Here is a 23,350-nt window from a genome sequence, read left to right as displayed (position 1 = left end):
GCTGCATCCCTAGTTTTCAATCTGGATTTTTATGGAACTTGAGTATTTCCAACTAGATACTCATCTTGGTGTTTGCAACAGACTGTGCCTCGCTTCTTGTAGCATCTTGGCATTTTCCCACTCCTCCTGAGAGAACTGCTCTGTGATACCAAAAGGCATATCCAGGGTCATGAGGCCTTTAGTACAAATATAAGACAGAGTAAGAGGAAGTTGGAAAGGGTCATGAATTGGCATTGGGGGTGAGGGCTCACGAACATGGAGCAGGAGGTCAGGTTCATAAGATGACCATGAATTTCCTATACCTAATAGGGAATTTTCCTCTGTGAATTGATGGAGGTGTGAGTACCCCCACTTGTGTGTATTGCTTGTTAGTAATTAGCCCTGGGAACCTGCCAATTAGAGGGGGTGTGGTTCTTTCCTGGTGGAGGCCACCTCTGAAGAGCTTAGTGCTCTTTGTTCTTGGAAGGGAAGTTCCCTCAAACTTCAGGCAAAGGAGCTGTAAGAAGAGGAGGTGAATACAGACCTGCAATGAGCCCAGGAAACCTCAGAAGCTCCTGAGGGCTCATGTTCTGGAAGCCACTTGCCTCACCCCATAGCATGCTTTGCCTTACCCTCTGCACTGACTCAGCAGCCTCAGCAATAGCACACTTGTGTGACTTCAGCCATCAAGCAGTCAATCAGCAAGGGAGGCTGCCACCTTTCTAACACTTTTGGGAGGTCAAGAGCTAAGTCCTCTCAGGAGTCATACTCTGCATGTTGGGGGAACACGATGGACATGGTCTTTAGCATTTAGTGACCTGGGATGTCTGCATGCCCTGGGATGAGCTGCTCACAGTTTGCCTCTTTCAAGATCACACTGAGCATGTGCATCCAGGAAGTCAGGTGTAGCATTCAAAACAGACATGGCTTGAATTGTGCTTCTGCTGTTATCTGACAGTGTCATCTTGAACAAATTCTTTAGCATTTTTGAGCCTCAGTTTCTTTGTCTAGGAAATGGGAATCATGACACCTATCTTCTAAGGGTTGTTGTAAGGCTTAAATATGATAAAACACACCTAGAGCCAAGCACAGTGCCTGACAAGGAAGGTTGGATGCCCTTGGTGAGCAGTAAGGCTGACTCAGGAACCTTTAGGGTGTTGAGAGCAGGGAGGGGCTGTGGATAGCACTGGGTTCTTGGCAAGGATGTGGTTTTGCAGTTTCAACTCTGGAAGGATTTTCCTTCCCATGTACTTTGTCATTTGAGATATCAGAAACCATGAAAACCAAGCATTGTCAAGATCTGTGATTCTCAAGTCTCTCCCAGACCACATAAAGGTCATCCAGGGAGCTGTTTAAAAGTCCCACCCACCTACTTTAGGATCAGAATTGGTTGTTTCAGCATAGGAAGTTGCAACAAATGTCTTGAGAGTTGGACGCACAGCCAGGATTACTAGTCTAGAGAGAGCAGGAAAGTTCTGGAAGGAGTTGACAATAACCCTCATGGTGCCTTGCTCAAGCGGGAGAGGAGAGGCAGCTGGAATCAAAAGCCCTGCATGAGGATTCAGGAGACCAGAGCCACTAATGAGCAGGGGGTGACCTTGGGCAAATCCTCTGACTTCTTGAGGATTCTGGCAAATGAAGGTGTTGCACGAGGACCTTTCCTCTCTGGCGGGTTATTTTGGAGATTGTGTGTAGCTTCCAGACTTGGGGCCCACAGCTCTGATGCATGAAGTACAGAGGGAGGTTTGCCATTGTGGTATTTTAGAATTGAGCTCATCATCTGCCTCCCTCCTCCTTCTCTCCCTCACTCTCTCATTCTGTCCCCAGTTCAGGAACTGTGTGCTGTTAGAAGCCTTCCACCTTTATTAGGGATCATTAGAGCTTTACAAGCACCAGCAGATCGGGTGGGGCCAGTCACAATAAACAGATTTATACTGGGTATAAATGAGACATCTATAACTGCTGGAGGTTAACACTTTCAGGGCCCCTGAGTAGCAGCCTGTGTATCCGTGCTTTTTGGCCCTGTCCACCACAAGGTCAACATCTGCTGAACTGGGTTGATAGTGAAATCCAAGCAAGTCCTTGTTCAGCAAGGGTGGAAGCCCTCTAAACAGCATCTCCTTTTTGTGTGACATCAGTTTACACACTGGACACCAAGTTAGTGCTTTATTTATCTCTAGGTGTTTTATAGATGGAAATAGAAATGAACAGCCCATCCTCTTTGCTGTCTAGAATCCTACTGCCAGGTGAATTATAGGGTTTGCATTCCTACCTGCCAAAGAAAACCCAAAACAAATAAGCCTTATTCTTACCATGAAGAAAGCCCCTGGAGTTTGTAAACACCTACCTCACTGTGTGCTTTCTGGGTGGGAGAATTGAGGGTTATACTGACATCAAAGCCAAAGCTGGATTTCTTCAGCCAGGCCTGGCACATAGCAGATGCTCCACATATTTGTGGAATGAAGGTATCTGTCAGAGAGCTTTCTGTCCAAAAGCATGATGCATAAATGCCCTATTTTGCAAGTTTAGTGTTCAGTTTTAAACTGAGCATAAAATTCAGTGTGTTTGATATAACATCTCTGTGTCTTGTTTAAAGCATCTCTTCCCTTTTCGAAAAACAGTGTCAACCAGCTCCACCTCTGTTAACACTGTTTACCTAAAGTATACAGTTCACAAAATAATATCACCATTAATGCTACCAGGAAGTTTTCAAAGAATATAATATGACTTTCTCCCTAATGTTCCAGAAAGCTTAATTTCCTCTAGTCTAGTTTGCTTAGTTTAGTCAATCCATTTAGTTTCATTCTACTAGTTAGTTTAATGTTCTTCCAGTTAAGTTCCTTTGATAATCTGTTACCAGTAGCCCCAGGGCAAGAAGAGACTGAGAACTAATCTTTCTGAGTTTCCACTGAGTGAGGTGAGTTCTAGACGCACTGCAAATCCAAGCCATCTGGAGAGACAGAAGCCAAAGTGCCTGGCTCTGGGCAGACATCAGTTCTCTGAAGGTGCTCCCTGAGCACTTGACTGGTGCTTCTGTTCTCCCAGCTGAAGGAAAGCTAGTTATTATCCACCTTCCAAAGTCTCTGCACCCAACACCTGGTGCTCCTTGGGGCCAGCATCCACAAGCCTGCTGGGTGATCAGTGGCTATCTATCATGATGATGATGCTGATGATGATGCTGATGGTGATGGTAATGAAGAGGCTGGGGTCTGGCCAGGCAAACCCACATAATGAGGCATCTCTGAAACTTGCCAGGCCTCAAAAGACCTTCTCTCTGGGTATCACCTCCCAGTAGGATATTGCTTCTGAATGGGTTGCAGTGGAAAATCTCTCTTTTCTAAGGCAATTTTATTAGCCCTTCAGTCACAATACAGATGTCTGTTTATAGGACCTTACTTTGTATGGACACCCAGTGGCTCAGTCTGCTGATGGCTTTATAGCCTTTCTCCCATTGCCCACTCCCACTAGGAGCATCACCATTCTCCTCAACAGCCAAGCCTAGGGGCCTTTGTTGCAGCCATATTATCCCTGCCTGCAAAGGCAGCCTCAGAAAAGACCAGACCCCAGGAGCCAGACTGCAGCAGGTCACTGTCTGTCCCCACAATCTTTACACCTAACAACACCCATGGTTAACCCTTCTTAATTTTGCCCCAGTTTTTTTGCAGAAAAAGGCATTTAAGTTACTTATGTTGCCATAATAAATCCCCATTAGATGACTTTACTCCTTACTTCTGAAATCAACCTAATGGATCCCCAGAATGGGTTCTAACACATCACACTCACCCTTGATGGACCTGTCTTGTGCCTTCAGACATGAAATCACTCAAAACTGGCAGTACTATTTCTCCAATTTTGATTGTATTTTAATCTCTCCTTTCTTTCTCCTATTTTTCCTCCTCAAAAAAAAAAAATTGCCTCCTTTTATCACAGAAAACCCAGGAGATTTAGAGGACAGATGTATACCATTCAACTCCACCAAGCCAAGTTGAGGGAGGTGGGAGCCCTCCATCAGAGTTGAAGCACAGGTCATTCATTCCTAATTTGTTCATTTAATACATATTTGAGTGCCTGGCACAGGCTGGGCAAGGTGCTAAGGAGAAAACAGACAAGGTCCTACCCTCATGGGGCCTACATTCCCCTGAAAGGTGCAGCTCAAGGAACAAATCTTTAAAATCAGTTCAAATTATTCGTGGGTCATCATGGGTGGTTCCACTTATCTAAAGCTGTTGTGGGGCTTATGGGGAAGAGGAGAAAGTGTCAAGTTCAAAATAACAGACTTGCTAAATGTTCCCTGAGAAAAGGCAGTGGAAATGACCTTGTCTTCTCTGAGCCTCAGCTTTTCACTCTGCCAAGTGGGCATCTGTGACACATTGAGAAGCAGACAGTGGGAGATACTCACAAGGGTGAGGACTGCTCAAATTCTCAAAGGCTTGGAGCGGCCATCTCCAGGCTGAAGTGATCATTACAAGCTGCCTGATGTTTGCCTGCCAAATGCGGCAAGGACAAGGTGGGGCACCTCAGACCCAGTGGGAAGACACTCGAGGTTTCTGTTGTTCTTCTGCCTCCTCCCTGTGTGATGTTTTCAGGTGCATGGGGGCACTTCTAGCTCCTGATCTCAGCCCAGATGCTTTTAATGGAAGATTTTTTTTTTCTTGGTTACATTTGCTTTGATTTTTTTTATAAGAAAACCAGTTTGTGGGCTTCCCTGAAGTGTCACTCAACTTTTTACTCCTTGAGTCAAGAATGTTTACCGTCCCCACGGGTCTGTCTGTGTTTCTTCTCTTATGAATTGGGCTCCTACCTGAGCCACCTTAGGATCTGGAATGGAGACTAGCCCAGTGTTTAAATTGCTTTCATCTCGCACCAGCTTTTCTCCTCCTAGGCTCTCAGATTTTTAATCTCCTAAACTCTTTGCAAACATTAATCTTTTTTCCTTAGGAGGAAATATTATGAAGAATCGGCAAAAAGTACTGTTACAAAGGAGGAAACCGAGGCAGCAATGCAAATTCATTTGAAAGCTTTCATTTCTAGGGTTCCTGGGTTTCAAGCCAGGGAATTTGTTCACATTCTTCTAACCTCAGATGAGTGTCTCACAAGTTCACCAGACTGGATCATTTGTCTCCCTGCCTCTGCCCTCAAGAGAAGCAACTCGTGCTTGGAATAGAGGGAGGTTAGAGTTATCCGCACATAGTAAAAGGCCATCAAGACTAGCCTAACCCCTGTCCACCCCCTTCTCTCCCCTACACAAAGTTGTGGTTTCGTGGGAAAGACAGCTGTCTGCCCATAATTTATGGACATGGACATTTCCTTTTGGGAGAGTTTCTCTCTTTCACATGCTCCCTCCTGCCTGAGTTTAAATTCCCAGTTTCCAGACCCAATGGAGCTGGGCCACACTCTGCATGAGGTTAGGAACACAGGGGAAGAATGTGTGTGACAGAGCCCTGGCCAGTTGAGTAATGTTTACTCTGTTGGTGGCGGGGACGCTCACTTGTTGGCAGAGGTCCACCAGCCAGAGGAACATTCCTGCATTATCAGGGATGGGAGGTTGGCTTGAAATGTCAAGGGGGAAAGGCATCCCACCAGGTTCTGGGTGCAGCTGGCGGACTTCAGTGAAGGCAACCCCCAGGCTTCAGTGCCAAGGACCACTTGAGGACAATCCGAGCCCCCACATTGCAAGAGAGTCCGCACTTCCTCCTCTCTTCTTATACAATAACAATTCTGGATGTGAGATCCTGGCTGATGTTGCTCTTTGATTCGCCTAACATTTTGTCTCTCAGCAGAATCCAGAGCTTCTCTGATATTATTCATCATTCTAGTATCTGAGGAGAGGAAATCTGTAGGCCCATTTTACAGATTGGCTGACCCAGAATCATCACATCTTAGAGAGAGAGCTGATTTAAAGTATCAAGAGATGTCTTGTTGATCTCTGGAATTATGGAATAGGGATTGCAACCATTTTTCCAAGATCTTAGAGAATCAGATATCTAGGGCTCTATGAGCTACAGTTATAAACCCTGAAGCACAGGTTTCTATGGTTAATGACACCCTCTGAGCATCTGCTCCCTGGGGTCCTCCTGTAAGACAGTTGTGTCTGTCTTTGAATACATTTGCACAGTCGGTTCTATATAACCTAAAAACCACCATGCTTTGCTAGGGAAAATCACAGCACTGTTGGGAAAATCAAGTTTAAAGGCACAATTCTTTTTTTTTTTTTTTTTTTTTTTTTTTTTTTTTAAAGAGAGGGGAGAGAGAGAGAGAGAGAGAGAGAGAGAGAGAGAGAGAGAGAGAAAGAGAGAGAGAATTTTTAATATTTTTTTTTATTTTTTAGTTATTGGCGGACACAACATCTTTGTTGGTATGTGGTGCTGGGGATCGAACCCGGGCCGCACGCATGCCAGGCGAGCGCGCTACCGCTTGAGCCACATCCCCAGCCCCAATTCTTGAAAACCTTATCAGTGACACATTTTAAAAAGATAAGAATCCAATAAAAACTTTAGTAGAGTTTTACACTTGATAGTTAAGAAGTACATAAATGCTATGCAGTCATAAATATGTACTTGAGCTTGAAAAACTCCTGACGTTTGCTTAAGGAAATGGGTGTCAGAGACAGAGGGATGTCTGAAATCAGAAGAACATTGTTACCTTTTTTTTGGGGGGGGAGGGTGCTGGGTATTGAATCCGGGGCCTTGTGCATGTGAGGCAAGCACTCTACCAACTGAGCTATATCCCTAGCCCCATGTTGTTACTCTTGATGGTCATGAATGTAGCTTGCGGCAACAGAGCGACTGAGATGGCTGGCAGATGTTCAGGATGTGTGTGTGCGTGTGTGTGCGTGTGTGTGTTTGCACACGCATGCACACAAGGTGGATTTGGTTTAGTCCTGCACCGCCCCATTCATCTGGATGCAAATTTCTGAATTCACTTGGTGTTTTTCGAATGAATTTCACATGACTCTCAAAGTATTCCTTAAAACAGCAATGGATTGAAACAGACTCACACTTTTAATACAATTGCTACATTAGAACTGATCATATTTTCTCCTGCTAGAAGCGATGCCCCTTGTTCTGGGACCTGGGTTCTCAAAGCAGCTGGGGTCTCATTCCTTCATTCAGTAGATAATCACAGTGCAGGTGCTGTGTGAGGCTGAGGATGTGGCAAGGAGTAAAAGCCATTCTCCTCCTTTAAGGAAAGGGGAATAGGGCTGGGGATGTGGCTCAAGCCGTAGCGCGCTCGCCTGGCATGCGTACGGCCCGGGTTCGATCCTCAGCACCACATACCAACAAAGATGTTGTGTCCGCCAAATACTAAAAAATAAATATTAAAAAAAAAAAAAAAGGAAAGGGGAATAAACACATCAGGGTTCAGGATAACACAGTCCTGGGGGACGAATCGCCAGCACAAGTAAATACAAAGGATGGAGCAGACAACCACCAGGACCAATCAAGAAGGGCTTCCCAGAGAGCCGACAGTTAGTCCTCTCTGGGATGAGATGTGGAGAAGGGAAGAGCTTTTCAGGCAGAGCAAAGAGTGTAAGCAAAGCACAGAGGCAGGGCAGGCAGGGCTATTTGAAGTGGGGCCGGTGATCTCTCTTGGCTGTATGGGATGTGGCAAGAGATGATGCACATAAGACAAGTTGTGAAGTCCCGATTTTACCAGTTTTAGATTTCTAAGCAGAGCAGCGACTTGGTATGGTTTTGTTTTAGAAAGAAATCCCAGGCCATAGTGGGGTGAAGGGCATCCTGGAGATGTGTACTGGCCCAGGAGGGCAATGCAGGGAAAGCTGGCTCTTTGGAACCATAGGCTTGGTCTGTGCTTTTGACACTTCTGATCAGTCATATTGGATAGAAACTGGACAATTTGGGTCTGTCCCCTATGCTATTAGGAATTTAGCAACCACCCAACCCCCATGGAGCTGAGGCCCAGGAATAGAGGAAAGTGGATGACCTCAGCAGGGCCTCAGGAAAGTCTCTCTGCTCCACCCAGGATGCTTTTTCCTTCTGGACATACTTGCTGTGGTTCACTGGGGACATGGTCAATTAGAGGCTTGAGTGAAGGAGTGGAGGGTGTGGGCCACCCTCTGGCATGGTCATTTTTCCTTCGGGTGCTCTGTGGCTGATTACCTGGCATTTTTGGCAAGTCGAGGCTGGTCCAGAGCCCTGTCATGTCTTCAATTTCGGAGCTTGCCATGGTGAAGGGAAGAGTCATTCCCCTTCTTAGCAATGTGCCTGCATGACAGGCACTCAGTAAGCTTTTGTGATCCCAGCTTTCCAAAAAGTGTCTTAAAGACAATCTGACAGTAGGAGGATCTGTTGTGTTTTCAGCAACAATCATATGCCAAGTATGGCCTGGGTGCTTTCACATCCATTAATTCTGTCTTCTTCCCAGTTGATCTCACGGGTGGATGTTGTAGACAGTAACGAAACTGAAGCTCAGGGAGGCTAAATAACCTTCCCAAGGTCACGCAGCTATTACATGATGGAGCCAGGATTTAAACCCAGGTCACCTGGCTCCACTGTGCACTACATTTTTATTCTCATTTCAAGTGTTCTTCTGAATTTGTGAATTTTTTTTTTTTAAAGAGAGTGAGAGGAGAGAGAGAGAATTTTTTTTAATTTTTATTTTTTAGTTCTCGGCGGACACAACATCTTTGTTGGTATGTGGTGCTGAGGATCGAACCCGGGCCACACGCATGCCAGGCGAGCGCGCTACCGCTTGAGCCACATCCCCAGCCCCGAATTTGTGAAATTTTACTTGGCTTCTCCTTCCTCTAACAAGAACACCTATTTCTATTACGTCACCCTACTAAAAAAGATGGCTGGCTGGGTGCAGCAGCATTCTCAGGGTCCAGTGAGGGTCCAAATCCCTGTAAGAGGAGCATCAGTAGAAAAGGATGCAGGTAGATCTGGAGTTGAGGAGCAGCCCCTCTACTCCCGCCACCACCTATTTCCCACCATACTGCAGTGACAGTGGCCCCCTTCCTGCAGTGGGCATTCCCTTGATTGTAGGTGAGGAAGCTGGAGCTTACCCACAGAACAAGTGGCAAAGCTGTGATCCAAACAGGGATCCCCCTAACTCCCAGCCAAGAATCTATCCCTGAGCCAGAAATTTTCAAAGGAAGGTTCAGAGGCACATCAGTCTCCCAGAGCCGCTCCCAGGTTGTGTAGCTTTGTGTAACAAAATTCCACTGGGGAAGGAAAAAGTATGTAGCCTGAAGCAGCCTTGGCGGAGCTGCCTGGACTCTTAACAAATGGCTCTGGACTCTCTCCTGCCATACTCCCTTCTAAAGAAGGCCTTTGTTTCCTCTAGATATCCTTGGTTAATTATTTTTAAATAAATAATTGTGTAGATGGTGGCAGGGGAGAAGCCTCACTCTGACCCATATTTGATCATCAGAGGACTGGCCATTTTCCTTCAGCCAAATTAAATAGGCTGAATCCAGAGACTGTTTGACTTGAGACCAAATCGATGTTGGGGACAGGCTGGGAGGTGAACGCACACCTGACTCCCAGCGTTATCACCATTCTCTCTGGAGCAGAGCATCTTGGGGAGGTAAATAGCTGGTCAGGGAGTCAGGAGAGAAACACAGTGAATTCCAGTTCCTCTGAGAGAAAAGAACAACAGGGCAGAGGCCAGGCCTCCTCCCAAGTTGCTTCCGGGGCAGGACATCAGTGGTTCTGCCTAAGCACGATCCTTGGGGGAGACAGTTGCATTCACTACTTAGAATCTGCCCCCATGTTGTCTAGAATTCTAGTTTCATAGGACAAATGTCAGGTTCATCCTGATACCAGCTACCTCCCCCCAGCGTCCCCACCCCCAGTTGCCATGAATTGGAGATTAAGCTAGGAGCTGTAGAAATGTTATCTCTAATCCCAAAATATCCCTGTTCATGGGTGGGGGGGGCGGTGTTGTGGCTCAGTGGTAGAGCACTTGCCTAGCCTATGAGAGGCACTGGGTTCGATTCTCAGCACCACATGTAAAAGAAAGAAAGAAAACAAAAGTCCATCAACATCTAAAAAAAAATAATTTTAATAGTTCTGTTAAGGCAGTATTCTCTTCATTTTAGGAAAGGCAGCTAAGACACGGAGAGGGAAAGCAATGTTCCTATGATCACACACATGTGTGATTAAGAGCAAAAGCAAGATTTGAACCTGAGTTGGTCTAGTTCCAGAACCTACAGTCTTCCCACTGACCCTTCTTGCCAGAAAATCTGTCTTTTTATGGAGTGGAAATCTTCAGTGTTCACGAGGTTCACATTTCTTTCTTTTTCTATCTATGACTCTTTGAACTGTTGGCAAATCCTGCTGTAACTGGATGGCCAGTGTAAGTGGAGAAAAAGGACCCAATTTAATCCAATGGGATGGAGTCGAAGGTGGTGAGTCCTTAGAAGACTGCAGACAGGTACAGAAGAAGACAGACAGGACTGGGCAGGGTCTGTTGATGTGGAGAGATAGAGGCCTTTCCTCTTTTAACTTCAGGGCTCCTGTTCTCAGGGGGATAAAAAAGTGTAGTGCCCTGGACCAGAAGCCATTCCAGTGCCAAACTCACCCCCATAGCGGCCTTTTAATTGAAGGATGAGGGGGAAAAAAAAAATAGGAAAAGCCTGCAGAGCAAAGCATCAAGCCACTTCCTAGCCAAACAAGTTGCTTTGGAAGGTTAGAACCTGCTTTAGCATTTGTTTTTGTTTTTTTCCCCTAGTCCTCTTAAACTCTAGGTCAAACTAGCCTTGGGTCATATCCTTAGGAGGATCCAGGGAAAACTGGCTTGAGTCTCTTCTTAAGTTTTAGATTAGTGAATTCAAGGCTACTGGCTATGACAGCTTGCCAGAGGGGACTCAGTAGCCTCCCCTGGAAGGTGGGACTCTGCTTGGGACAGGAGGCAGGGCAGGGTCAACAGCCACAGAATTTGTATACAGGGATGGTTCATCTTGGAACACTGGGCAAGGAAAAGGATGGCCCAAGAGTTGGCCCGCTTCTTCAAATGATTCCAAGCCTAAAGCATTTGGTCTCCCTCCCTTGCAAGACAGGACCCCCTCCCTCCCAAACCTTTTCGTCAAATCGAAAAACAAAATACAAAGTACATTGTCTAGGAGGGAGACATTGGAGGAGAGATGCCCTCAAGGACCCCCAACCTTGTCCTTGACTCTTTTATGGAGACTTCAAGCAGGACTTGCTTCTGCAAACTGGCCCCGGGTTCTTTGCCCTTCTGCTTCCTTCAGTTGCCTGGTCTCTGTCCAGCACTTGCCCTTTCCTGAGAGCAGACCTCCTTTTTGATTCCTAAGGAGGGTCAGAGCAGTGAGGGTTAGATACACTTGACTCTCCAGTGGTTTACTAAGCGTTCACCTCCTGCCCACGTGTGTTGCCTGCCTCACCTCTGCAGACACACCTTTCCCTGGGCCCTGGAAGTCAGACATAGGGGACCCATCAAAGGAATGTGGGATCCAGGACCAAAGACGACTAATTATAACCCCATCCATGCCCTGCTCTTCCTGTGTCCCCTGGTCTCTAGGGCTCAGCCAAAAAGTGGAAGACAGAGACCAATACCTGAGCTGTGGCTCCTATAGAGGTCACTGGACAAGTGCCTCTTCTTTGTCAAATGGTCTACTCATACTTTGTAATTCCATATAGCCAAGAGACACCAGGAAAGCATTTCTAGAAGGTATATTGAAGAATAGAAGAAATACTCCAGCCAGGATGAGAAGGCTGATCTCAGCCTCCAAATCCAAACAAAACAAAAACAAAAAAGCCAAAAAACTATGCTAAAGCAATAACAAGCAGGATTCATTCAGTCTTTGATTCATTCAGCAGAAGTTTAGAGATGGCTACCAAGTAGCAAGACTCTGGATATATATCCTATTCTCATGGAGCTTACATTCTAGAATTAAAGTAGAGGCATGCTATTCTTGTTCCAAAGACAACTGGTAGATGTGTGTGTGTGTGTGTCCTCAGGGGAGGAGAAGGCAAGTTTGACTTCTTGTCATCCACCCCTGAAAACAAAGGGAGCTGAGTCAGTATTCTGGGGCCCCTGGTGACACTAATGTTCCCTATTGGGTCTGTTGTTGTTTTGCAGGAGTACGCTACAGCCAGCAGGGAAGCAATGAGGTCACTTCCTCTTCAACAATCAGTCACCATGGCAACAGTGCCATGGTGACCAGCCAGTCAGTTTTACAGCAAGTCTCCCCAGCCAGCCTGGACCCCGGCCACAATCTCCTCTCACCTGATGGTAAAATGGTGAGTACACCTGGGCCATTGTAGCTCTGGAGCTGATAAGATAAGAGGCAAAACAAACACAACTTCTCACAAGGCCTGCCTCAAACAATGAACCATTGTAACCCCACAGGGGAAAATGGGGGCTGTCCAGAGCTGGAACGGAAAGGTAGAGCTGGTGACCTAGCCTTTGGCGGGGAGAAGAGGTGTTCGGTTTGAACCCAGCCAATAAATCTGACAGAGCTCTGCTCTCATTTTATTGATTGAATGCCTCATAAAGGAGCAAGCCGGGTGGGACGCTGTTTGTTTTGGGGCTGCCAATGACATTTGTGTTGATAAAATGTTCATTCATTCCTCCCCTCCAAGGCCTCCAAAGCCAGTGTTTTAACCCAGAAAGCACCTCACTTTGAAACAAGCCCTCTCTTTACCATCCTCCTTGGTACTGGTGAGGAGAGTCGTTAGCAAGTCAGGATTTAGTGAATAGCAGGAGATGGAAGAAGTTTCTGGAACTGAGATTCTGAAGGACACGCTTGTCGTATCTGTGAAGATGGAAGCACAAAATGGCAGGTGGGGTGGGGCGGTCACTTGGAGCAAGAAAGGCGGACTTTGAAGTTACAATTACCTGCATTCAGTTCCAGCGCTTCATAGTGGCATAGCCTTGGGCAGGTTAACTGAATCATACCTTCAGTCTCTTTTCCTCATCTATAAAATGGGGGCAATAGCAATAGGGTGGTTGTGGGGAGCATAACAACACGTGCAATATTTAGCAACGGCATTCAACACAGTCTAGATTTAATACTTGGCAGTGTTTCTGTTATGTTAAGGTTGATGTTATTCTCATTAAATGAAATTTTCTATAACTAGACCCAGAGCCCCACACCCAGATGTGAGTTCAGCCAGCCTACTTGGTAAAGGAATGGATAATTTGAATTTTTCAAGGTTCTGATCCTGTGGCAACACAGGGCAGGGGAGAGCAACTTGTGAGACAACAGAGGTATTTCGACACTAGTGAGGGTAGGAAGTGGAAAACTCTATTCTTTGGGTCATGCTGTGTGTTTCTTGGGGAGGGAGGAGCTGCAGGTTCCTGACTTCCCTGGGGGAGGTGGAGCTGCACACATTCCCGCAAGGCATCTGACCTGGAGGCCAGTGGGGGCCTGAATGGGGAGAGGGCAACAGGGAGCAGATGCCATTTTAGACCTTGACGTGGGCGCTGTGTAGGCAACACAGGAATAGTGAGTCACAGGTGATCAAGTCCCAGCTCCCTGGAGGAAAAACAAAGTGTAGTTTCTGGGGGGGGAGCTGGCCCAGCCAACTCCAGTTTCAGGGGACCTGAGCTGGTCTCCCTGGTGAAGGGCCTTGGGGAGGGGAGGGGATCTTTGCAAACCAAAAAAAAAAAAAAAACGGACACCCAAGTGGGAGGCATTTTGCAGCCCTCTTGCCCTTCCCCCATCCCTTAAGAAAGATCCTTCTTCCTGAAGAACAATTTGTGTTTAGCCACCTCATGAGAGACACGGGAAAGTCTTTATGATTTCTCAAGAGGCACGTCAAGACCCAAACAAATTAGAGTTAAGCATTACCCAGGCTTCCCTAGAAAAAGGAAGAGGTCTTCACTTTTCAATGGATAAACTCTTCCAAGGCCCAGGCCCGGGATGCAGTTCTGGGGTATAGCGCTTGCTTGGTGGTGAGGAGCCCGGGGCTCCATCAATCCCCAGCACCACCAAAAGAAAAGAAAAACCAAGTCTCGGCTCTTACAGATTAAAAGTCCTTGGGGTTTCCCTTGGAGCTCTCCCACTCTCCACTCTTCCTTCTAAGAGGCCAGCTGCCTCGCCCAGGTCTAGGCTGCTCCAAATGCAGCCTGCAGACACTTTTTCTTCCCTTCCTGTTCCATGGTGCCCCACTGGGCAGCGATCATTGGATTGATGATTGACCAAGATAGCGCTCCACACTGTTAGCAAACATCTGGAAGCTTGTTGGCAGGGACCAGATTTTCCCGTCTCCAGCACTCTGGCTCTTATGCTATGTCACTATCACTGGACACCCCAAATCAAGAGCCTGTTCCCTGTTAATATATAACAAGTCCATCACAGATCTTGGCCCACCAAAGCAAGAGTAGAATATGGTTCAAAAGGAACACAGGTAAGGGGACCCACATGTCCAAGTCTTGTCTCTCATGTACCAGCAGAAGGATGGAAGAGTGCTTAACCTCAGTTTCTTCATCTGTTAAATGTGGGATAAAAGGGCCTACGTCATAGGGTTGGTGCAAAGATTGCTTACAGCTCTGTTCTAGGAATGACAGTTTCTGTGTCTAACTTTCAATAGGACACGCCTTTCAAATCTGCCTCCAGGGATCGGTTTTAGAAATAATGCGATCTATTTGAGCTTTCTTTTGCATTGTTGGCCCCCCACACCTTCTTACTAAAATGATATGCACTGACAAAAAGCTGGCCAGGTTTAGGGTTGAAATCTGTGTGTGTTGAACTTAAAAAAAAAAAAAAAAAAAAGCACATACTGGATACTTTCACAGTTATCAGGCAATATGGCCCAAGGTTGAAAAGGTCAGGCCTGAGAGGCTGATTATCTGCTTTCAACCCCATTCTACCCACTTGGACACATTTCTTAACTTCTCTAAACCTCAATTTCCTTGTCTACAAAATAGGGGTAATAATACCACCCACATAGGTGGTAGGCATGTGAAGAAATTGGCTCAGGGAAAGGACTGTCAATGGCAGCATTGTATAACTCAGCTCTCCAAATTGTCATGTTAGGGTCACCATGATATCCTTGGCAGTTCTCTGGCTTCTCTCAGTCTTTGAGCAAATGAAAAGTAGTAGTCACCTTTTAGAGTAAGAAGTAACTTGACCAAGGTTACTCAAACAATAGTGAGTGGAAAGGATTCAAACTCCAGCAAAACTAGGTTTGAATTCTGGCTTCCTCTCTTACTTATCAGGTGACATAGAATTAGTCTCAACTCTTCTGAGGATCTGTTTCTTGATCTGTAAGGCAGGGACAATAATAATAATGCCTGGGTCACTATTGAGAACAACAAGTAAAAGCAATTAACAAGCTCTAAAGCTATACATATTTAAATTGTTTTTAATCTTTGGCATCCACTCGACTGTTGCACCATCTAAACCAAATGTTGAAATGGCAGTAAGATGACTGTCACTTCATTGACTTTCTCCAATGGACTATATTACCCAAGGGATTGAGTCTGAGAGCAGGTTACCAATTTTTTTTTTTTTTTTTTTTTATGACTCTGACATTTTGAAAAACAAGTCCAGCAAACAGGCTGGTTCTCTCTTGTTTGATGTGGTTGGAATTCCTTCTTGGTCATGTGACTTCTAACTCATTTATTGATGCTCATTTTAAAAACACAAACAAACCTGTTTGGGTTTTTTCATTCTTTTTTAAAATTAACCTTGGAAACTATGGATTTGACCAGAAGGGCAGGGCCAGAGATCGAGTCTTACCTGAGCACTGATTTGAGACCCATAATCTGGAAGAGCTCTGGGTAGAAAAAGAAGGAAGAAGGGAAGCTAAATTGCTCAGACACATGATGTATCCTAACCCTAAAGCATCTCCCAGGGTTCCTGACGCTCTTCACAACATCTGAGCTTGTTCAGAATGAGGGGATACAGTCCTTTCCTAATAACAAATTTAGAAATTATTTTTAAACTATAAATAGCAAACTAAAGTGAAAAAAAGTGTGTGTATTAAACTGATAACTCCATTCTAATCAATAATAATTAATGGGAACATTAAAAACATATCTGATAACATCAGGATCAAAACAAGCACACCTATTACAGTTGTTTTTGTTTAATACTTTTCAGGAAGTTCTAACCGACAGACATGTAGAAGCGTTTGTTCTAGCAAGGAAGAGCCTCTGTTAACATTTTTTATTGCTTTTTTCTTTTTGTTGTTGTTGTTTTACTTGTAGATGAAACAATGCCTTTCTTTCTTTCTTTCTTTCTTTACTTATTTATTTTTATATGGTGCTGAGAACTGAACTCAGTGCCTCACAGATGCTAGGCAAATGCTCTACCACTAGAGCTACAACCCCAGCCCTCTCTGTTAACATTTTATGCTTGTGATGCAATTATACACTTGGAAAAAAAATATATGAGGGAAAAATATTGGTAGGAACAAGTAAAAGGATTCAATTAAGTGGCTGAGATTAAAGTAAACAAGCAAGAATCAGAGTAGATTTTCCTTACTGTCATCAGAATATAATGGAGAAACAAAATGGGGAGCTTGCTTAGTAGCTTGTCATTACAATATTAGCCGCTTGACAGGAGGGAAGGGAGAAAGGAAGGAAGAAAAAAAAATGTATAGTGAAGAGTTGGGAGGAAAAAAAAAACAGAATTATCCAATAATGTTTTAGCTCCCCCAATCCTTAGTAACAATTATGGGGGGAGGGGGAGGGGTGCCCCACATAACAGATAAGAACTTGGGTTTTAGGGTCAGACAGACCTGGGCTTGAATAAAAGGGGTGCCGTTTACTAGTTACAGAATCTTAACAAGATACATATCTACTCTGAGTCTCGATTTTTCATCCATGAAATGGGAAGGACAGAAGTATCCTCCTGGGATTGTAGTGGGGTCTGGACTCAGGGACAGTTTCCCTGTGCTCCTGCCTGTTTCCTGAACACTCTCTCCAGGAAACCCCAGGGCATTTCTTGAGCTGTATTTGGCGTTGTGTCTCTACACCCATAATATAGAAGGCAGAAGGCAGAACAGAGGGTGCACACAAAGTGAGCTGGGGACACATAAGCAGGATTTCTGAAGCAAAAGTAACGTGCAAAGACGATCAACAAATGCAAACCCCACGAGGGCAGCAGCCTTGCCTGTTTTACTTGCTGCCCTATTCTCAGCCCCTAGAGTATCTGTCCCACAGCAGGTGCTTCATACTCATTGAGTGAATGGATGAATGAGCGAGTTAGCTGTGCCAAGGAATTGCTAAGTCCTGTCATTCTGGAAACTGCCCTCAGTATTTCCAGTTGCACTCATGCTACTCTTGTTTATCCTCTCCAGCAGATAGCAGTCTCAGGAGGAGGTTTGCCCCCGGTCAGCACCTTGACGAACATCCACAGCCTGTCCCACCACAATCCCCAGCAATCTCAAAACCTCATCATGACCCCACTGTCTGGAGTCATGGCCATTGCACAAAGTAAGTTCTCTTCTTGGTCAGAAAACTTGGGGCCAGGGAGAAGAAGAATGGGAAGCAAAGCAACATGATTTTTAAAAAGGATCATAGGCACTCCCCTTTGTATCTAACTTCTTTAGTTCCTTTTCTCTCTCCTTAACAATATTCATATTGTTTAGTTCAAAGCGAGAGGAAAATTTTGGAATGGATTTGAATCTCTGATCACTAGCTGGACGGCACAGGTCAAATCATTGCACTTTATGAGGTTCAATTTCCTCATCTATAAAGTGAGTTGTTGAAGCCATCAAATGGTAGTGAATGCTGACGTGCTTGTAAATCTATAAAGCATGAATATGTATAATGTCACAGCTTATGTCTGTGGCATATTTTTCATGCAGTTCTTTGTGTTGGTGGGGATGGAGCAAGACATATTGGGTTTCCTTCTGAATAGGAAATTTTATGTGGAGCCAAGACCTCTTTATAACTAAAGATGAAAATACATGGGGAGGATCCAGAGGGACACTGTCACATTTACGTGTCTGAGCTTTGGAAACTTTAAGGAGAAATAGGTAATTTAGGCACATGCCTAAAGACAGAGAAATGTACCAGTTCCTTTCAGCACCAAGAGGCTCCCGTTCTAATACAGGCTGCTTCCCATCACAGACCGGCCATTCTTGTCCATAGGGAGCCAGAAGCAGGCTGTGGCTGTGGATATCTCTGAGGAGTTTTCATGGTGACAAGTGTTCTGTGTATTCGTAGACTCACTGGGACAGCCCAGGGCAAGTCACTGATTCTCAAAACCACCATGGTGACCCTTAGAAGTATTCTGAGATGACTCGGGAGAGATCTAAGGGTGACACATTGGTCATCTTTTACTTCACTCTGTATTGCCCTGTGTCCTCTTGGCCATTCTTATGTCTATTGTCCATGTGAACCACCTCTTTGTTTGCTTCCTGAATTTTTCTTTCCTTCCCTCATCTCTCCCAAAACTGGCTCTCAGATTTTAGGATCACTCGGAACTGGGATCACTTCCTAAGGGAATGACTTACATGTCCTTTGAGGGCAGAACAGGGCCCTCAGGAGGCACATAGGTTTATTGACTGAGTTTGACTGCTGGGAAATCAATACATTCTGTGTTGATTTATGCAGAAGGAGAATGGGAATGGAGAAGCCTTTAGAAAACTTGCAAACTAAAAAGTTATTTAAAAATTTACTCTCTTTTCACAAACCCTCTGGTATGTACGTGGACAATGATAACCAAATTAACACCAGGGTTTGGATTGAGAATGAGATAGGATACCTGAAACCAGCTTGCTTGCCTTCTAAAAGATTTAACTAAAAAAAACCCATGGGTAAGATACGCACTTCCATACTTCTGTAACCAAAATAATACACCAGTGTTCCACTTGCCTTCCTTCTTCCCATGTCAAACTTTGGCTGACATACACAGTTGTATATATTATTTGGGGTACAATCTGAACTAAAGTTTTCTACAGAGCCATTGCATATTTTTCATTTTTGTTCTTCTAAATCTCCTCTGCCATACTTCTCTGTCTTCTCACAATGTTCTCTGATAGCAGGTGGGCAGCACTGGAAGGTACATTAGATGGGTGGGTGTGCATGTGTACTCGGGGCACTCAGTGTGAAGATTGGCGAGGATCAGCAGAAGACTTCTGCAGAGACACAATGGTCCCACCCCAAGGAGTATCAGATGAAGAGCCAATTGCAGAAATTCTCATTGAGCCAACATTCAAATGTTGTTGAGTAGGGAGGCTGTGTCTGGGGATAAGAGGACTCAGGATACAGGATCTGTCCATGCCAACTCCTCATTCTCTATTGTCCACTGGACTGCTTCCAGCAGAAGCTGCTTAAGCAGGAATCTGTGCCCAGAAAATGGATGAAAATATCAAGAGTCACACTGCAGGAACTAGAATGACATCAGAGGCTCTCCATCCTGGAACTGAGGCACATCAGGATCACAGACTCTGTGGAAAATAAGATTCCTAGGCCCCACCTCTGAAGGTTCTGAGTCATTAAGCTTGGGCAGGGCTCAGGAATGTATATTTCTTTTTTTTTTCCCCATTTTTTTTCTTTTTTCCTTTTGCAGTTCTGGCAGCGGGGGAGGGGGGGCACCTCACACATGCTAAGCAAGTGCTGTACCATTGACCTACTTCTCCAACTCCTGGAAGGTATATTTCTTAAAACAGAGCCCCCAAAAGGCTCTGAAGCTCAGGAAAGTTTTAGAACTATGCCCTCAAATATCAACCATAGTAAACAGATGAATTTGCTTTTTCTGGCCAGAGATTTCCTCCCACAAGAGCAGTGGCCATGGACTCCTGGAAAAATAGCCAATCCGTAGGGCTTCCTAGGAGACTGAGACCACAAGTAGGGGTTGGCATAGTGAAAAAAGATATCCGAGTTTCAGGTGATAGGCTGGCTTGGGGACAAACCGACCCCGCCCCAGTCAATTGGAGACGGTGCTATTCTGATGATGATCAGAGGTCCCACCCCCACCTCCACCCAGGAGAGTCAAGAGGAAGATTACTCCCCCTTCCTTTCTGTTCAGGGGTCTTAGCTTTTAGGTTTCTGATAACAATATCAGCTAAAGCTCTGAGTAAGCAATTGTTGAGGACTTTGTGCTATCTCCACGGAGGACTTCACACAAGGTTACTTATGAAACCATCTCGGATTCAGGAAAGGCTCTCTAGGTGTCCTTTCTGAATCTAGACCTTTTTTCTGGATTTCTTTCTTCAATCCCATTCTTCCCCTTACTTCACTGAAAGCATGAACAAAGGAACTTTAATCCAAGAAAGAGGTTTGTGTGTCTTCTCTTGTCCCCACTCTAGCCCTGCCTCAGCTGTCTTCCCCAGAGTCTTGTCCAGGGAGTAGCTACAGAGTGCATACCAGGGGACCCAGTCCTGCTCCAGGTCCTAAAGAGGTCTCAGGATATAGACACAGTCCCAAGCCACAGAGGCCCTCATACCCCCAGAACAGAAAGATGGCAAGACCCACTGCCACTGTGAGGGCTGACCTTTGACTTACTACTTCCTCCTTCCCAAACCTGGAACTTTTGATACCCACAAGCCCCGTGCAGACAGTTAGGATATACCTATTTCATAGACCCACTGTGTTCCAGTGCTTTCCTCCGGCTCTGCTATAGTCAAGAGAGTTGTCACTTGACTTCCCTCTGGGTCTTTGCATAGTCTGCTATATAGGGTCTTCAGACCTTTATTTTGTTTTGAATCAAAATGTGGGTCCCTACACACCACTGCCCTCTACTGGAAAGACAAATCTGGGCAATAATCCATGACCTAAAATGAACACCTATAACTCTGCCAAGGGCACCAAGACAAGCATTTTTTTTCACAGTCCAGCATGGGTGGAGCAGGCAAGTAGAGTCAGCTTTCCCGGGTTTCTGGTAACCTCAAGGGAGCTGAGTTGGGGAGTTTCACAGGATTTTGGGAGTTTCTCCAGCTCCAGTCAGGTTGGTTTCATGCTTGTCTTCATTCCACAACCCACTGTGGAATTTGAACAAGGAAAATCATCTCTCCAAGTCTCAGTTTCCTTGTCCACAAAGTTGCCTCCCATGCAGTCTCTTACCTAACAGGCTCATCCTGCATACATTGAGCAGGAGTTCCGTCAGTCAATGATGGTTGTCATGTGGTCACCTCTTCTCATCCCTGAAGCCATCTCTGACCTTTCTCTCTTGCCCCCACAGGCCTCAACACCTCCCAAGCACAGAGCGTCCCAGTCATCAACAGTGTGGCCAGCAGCCTGGCAGCCCTGCAGCCCGTCCAGTTCTCCCAGCAGCTGCACAGCCCTCACCAGCAGCCCCTCATGCAGCAGAGCCCCGGCAGCCACATGGCCCAGCAACCTTTCATGGCTGCTGTGACTCAGCTGCAGAACTCACACAGTAAGGACACAAGAGTGATGGGGGAGGAGGCACCCCGATCACTTTCCTCTTTGGGTCGTGACTTTCTTGGAAGGTTTTTGGCTTGGTCACTTTTCCTTACCCATAATCAATCAAAATGATTTATCAAGCAGAACTCTTTGTCATGTCTTGCTCTTCCTTTTTCACCTCTTACCTATCCACAAGATTCCCAGGGGCAGGTGTATGAAGAACGGCTTAGGCCTCCATGTAAAGGGGAGTTGGAGATGGGATGTGGAGCACACAGCACAATTTCCCATTCCAGCACCTGTGGGAAAGGTACCACTGATTAGCTGTGGCCCTTTCCCAGGAAGGCTCAACTTAGGCTCTTCAATCCAAGATTCCAAGAAGCCATTACCAAATAACTCGAGGAGGCATATAATGTGTATCTTGTTTGTCTCTCTGAAATAAAAGAATCTTCTGGAGTCCCTACACCCTCAATTTATAGGCCCTAGATTTTTCTAATAAAAAAAAAAACAAACATAGGTGGAAACTAATACCTGCACACTAATCCAAATGAGTGTCAGAGTTTATACCCTTCACACAGAGGAGACCCCACATCCAGTTTCTATACCTCCCCTAAGTTTGCCTATCTCTGTCTTCCATCCTGAGACAGACCTTCAGGCCTCTAGGCCTCTGGCCAGGTCTGCCTATGGCTCCTGGACTCTGAGTTTGGGAGGAGTCATGAAAGAATGGATGGTGTCCCTGCTTCAGAAACACCAGGAAAGTGTCCAGTGTAGACTCATCCTAAATCAGACAGACCTGGATTTGAATCCTGGCTCTGACTCTTAACAGCTATGCAGCAACTGGCAGATTACTTACCTATGCCCATTCTGTTTCTCCCTGGATAAAATGGGAATAGTATGCTTTCTAGGGTGGTTATGAAAATTAAATAAAAAATAGGGATGAATTGCATAAAGAGTCTACTAAGCATAAAGAGTATTAGAACTGCAAGTGATTGCTTACTAAGGGACTCTCAGAGGGCAAGGATGGAAAAGGGGATTTGAGTTTCTCCCCTGGAAACTCCTGAACAAAGCTGTAGGTCTGAAAGAGAACAGCCAAGTTCAGCCTTCTATCCTCAGGGGCTCAGTCCCTACTCGGGCCGGCAGAGCTGGTTTCTGGGCACCATCTCACATTCCAATCACATATTCGTGACTTCTAAAAATCTGCCACATCCTGGAGCAGAGTCTCAGACCACAAGTGGCTCACTTCTCTCCCCCAGAGCTAGGTGATATGCTCCTTCTTTGCTCCTACCCCCTTCCTTGTCTGGGCAGGCTCCTTTCATGGCCAAGCCTGGGACAGTCAGAGTGGTCATCAGTGACCTGTGGGTTGCTAAGGCCCAGCAGGCCTGGCTAGCCCCAAAGAGAGAACCCATCAACCTCCCTGTATAAGAAGGGCAAATTGAGGCAGCATGTGACCTTCACCCCCATTCCCCACTGGAGGACTCCTTGGTAGGCTCCGTGTTCTGACAACAGGCTTGTCCCTCCCTCCCTTATAGCCAATCATCTGCATGTTTTCATTAGTTGATCATGTGACCTGGAATTTAGATTATTCTTTTTTTAAAAAACTTGTATTTGTTATTTTTAGATATTCATGACAGTAGAGTGTATTTTGACATATTATACCGACGGGGAGTATAACTTATTCTAACTAGTATCCCATTCTTGCAGTTGTACGTGGTATAGTTTTACTGGTCCTCTATGAACATAGGAAAGTTATGTCTGATTCATTCTACTGTCTTTCCTATTCTAATCCTCCTCCCTTCCCTTCATCCCCCTTTGTCTAATCCAATGAACTTCTATTCTTCCCTCCCCCCTAGATTATTTTTATTGATAACTAACCTGAATCAAAATGTTCCAGATGTGGTAGACAAGTACTGGTAAAACAGAACGTTGAGTCACGTGCTCCTGAAAGTTTTATTTGAATCTGGTCTCCTTTGGTTTATCCTTTCCATGTCTATGATGTCATACATCATTTCAGTGCCAACTAGAATAGCCCAGAATAATACAATTAATTGTACATGTGTCTAATTGCAGTTGTCAATCAGTCTACAACTCTGGCAGAAGACCTGATGTTTTGAGTCATGGCTGAAAG

At 45.4% G+C, this 23,350-nt stretch overlaps 1 protein-coding gene across 13 annotated transcripts in view; it reads left to right on the top strand.

The window, feature by feature from the left end:
- Hnf1b (HNF1 homeobox B) overlaps positions 1-23,350 on the top strand; it is a 52,163-nt gene that overhangs the window by 19,362 nt on the left and 9,451 nt on the right. For 7 of the 13 annotated variants that reach the window (XR_013436186.1, XR_013436181.1, XR_013436184.1 and 4 more), the window contains exons 5-7: positions 12,046-12,206; positions 17,217-17,352; positions 21,047-21,241. Coding sequence is in view for 7 of the 13 variants with exons in the window: in XM_078042423.1 (XP_077898549.1) it covers positions 12,046-12,206; positions 17,217-17,352; positions 21,047-21,241 (492 nt within the window). In the remaining 6 variants the exon portion in view is untranslated. The remainder of the gene's footprint in view (positions 1-12,045; positions 12,207-17,216; positions 17,353-21,046; positions 21,242-23,350) is intronic. The other 6 variants (XR_013436185.1, XR_013436187.1, XM_078042424.1 and 3 more) reach the window with 2 other exon arrangements.

The sequence above is a fragment of the Ictidomys tridecemlineatus genome, chromosome 3, assembly GCF_052094955.1.
Source record: "Ictidomys tridecemlineatus isolate mIctTri1 chromosome 3, mIctTri1.hap1, whole genome shotgun sequence".
In the NCBI taxonomy this organism is placed as follows: Eukaryota; Metazoa; Chordata; class Mammalia; order Rodentia; family Sciuridae; genus Ictidomys; species Ictidomys tridecemlineatus.
Note: the sequence above shows the minus strand (reverse complement) of the source record. Positions and strands in the feature narration are given on the sequence as shown.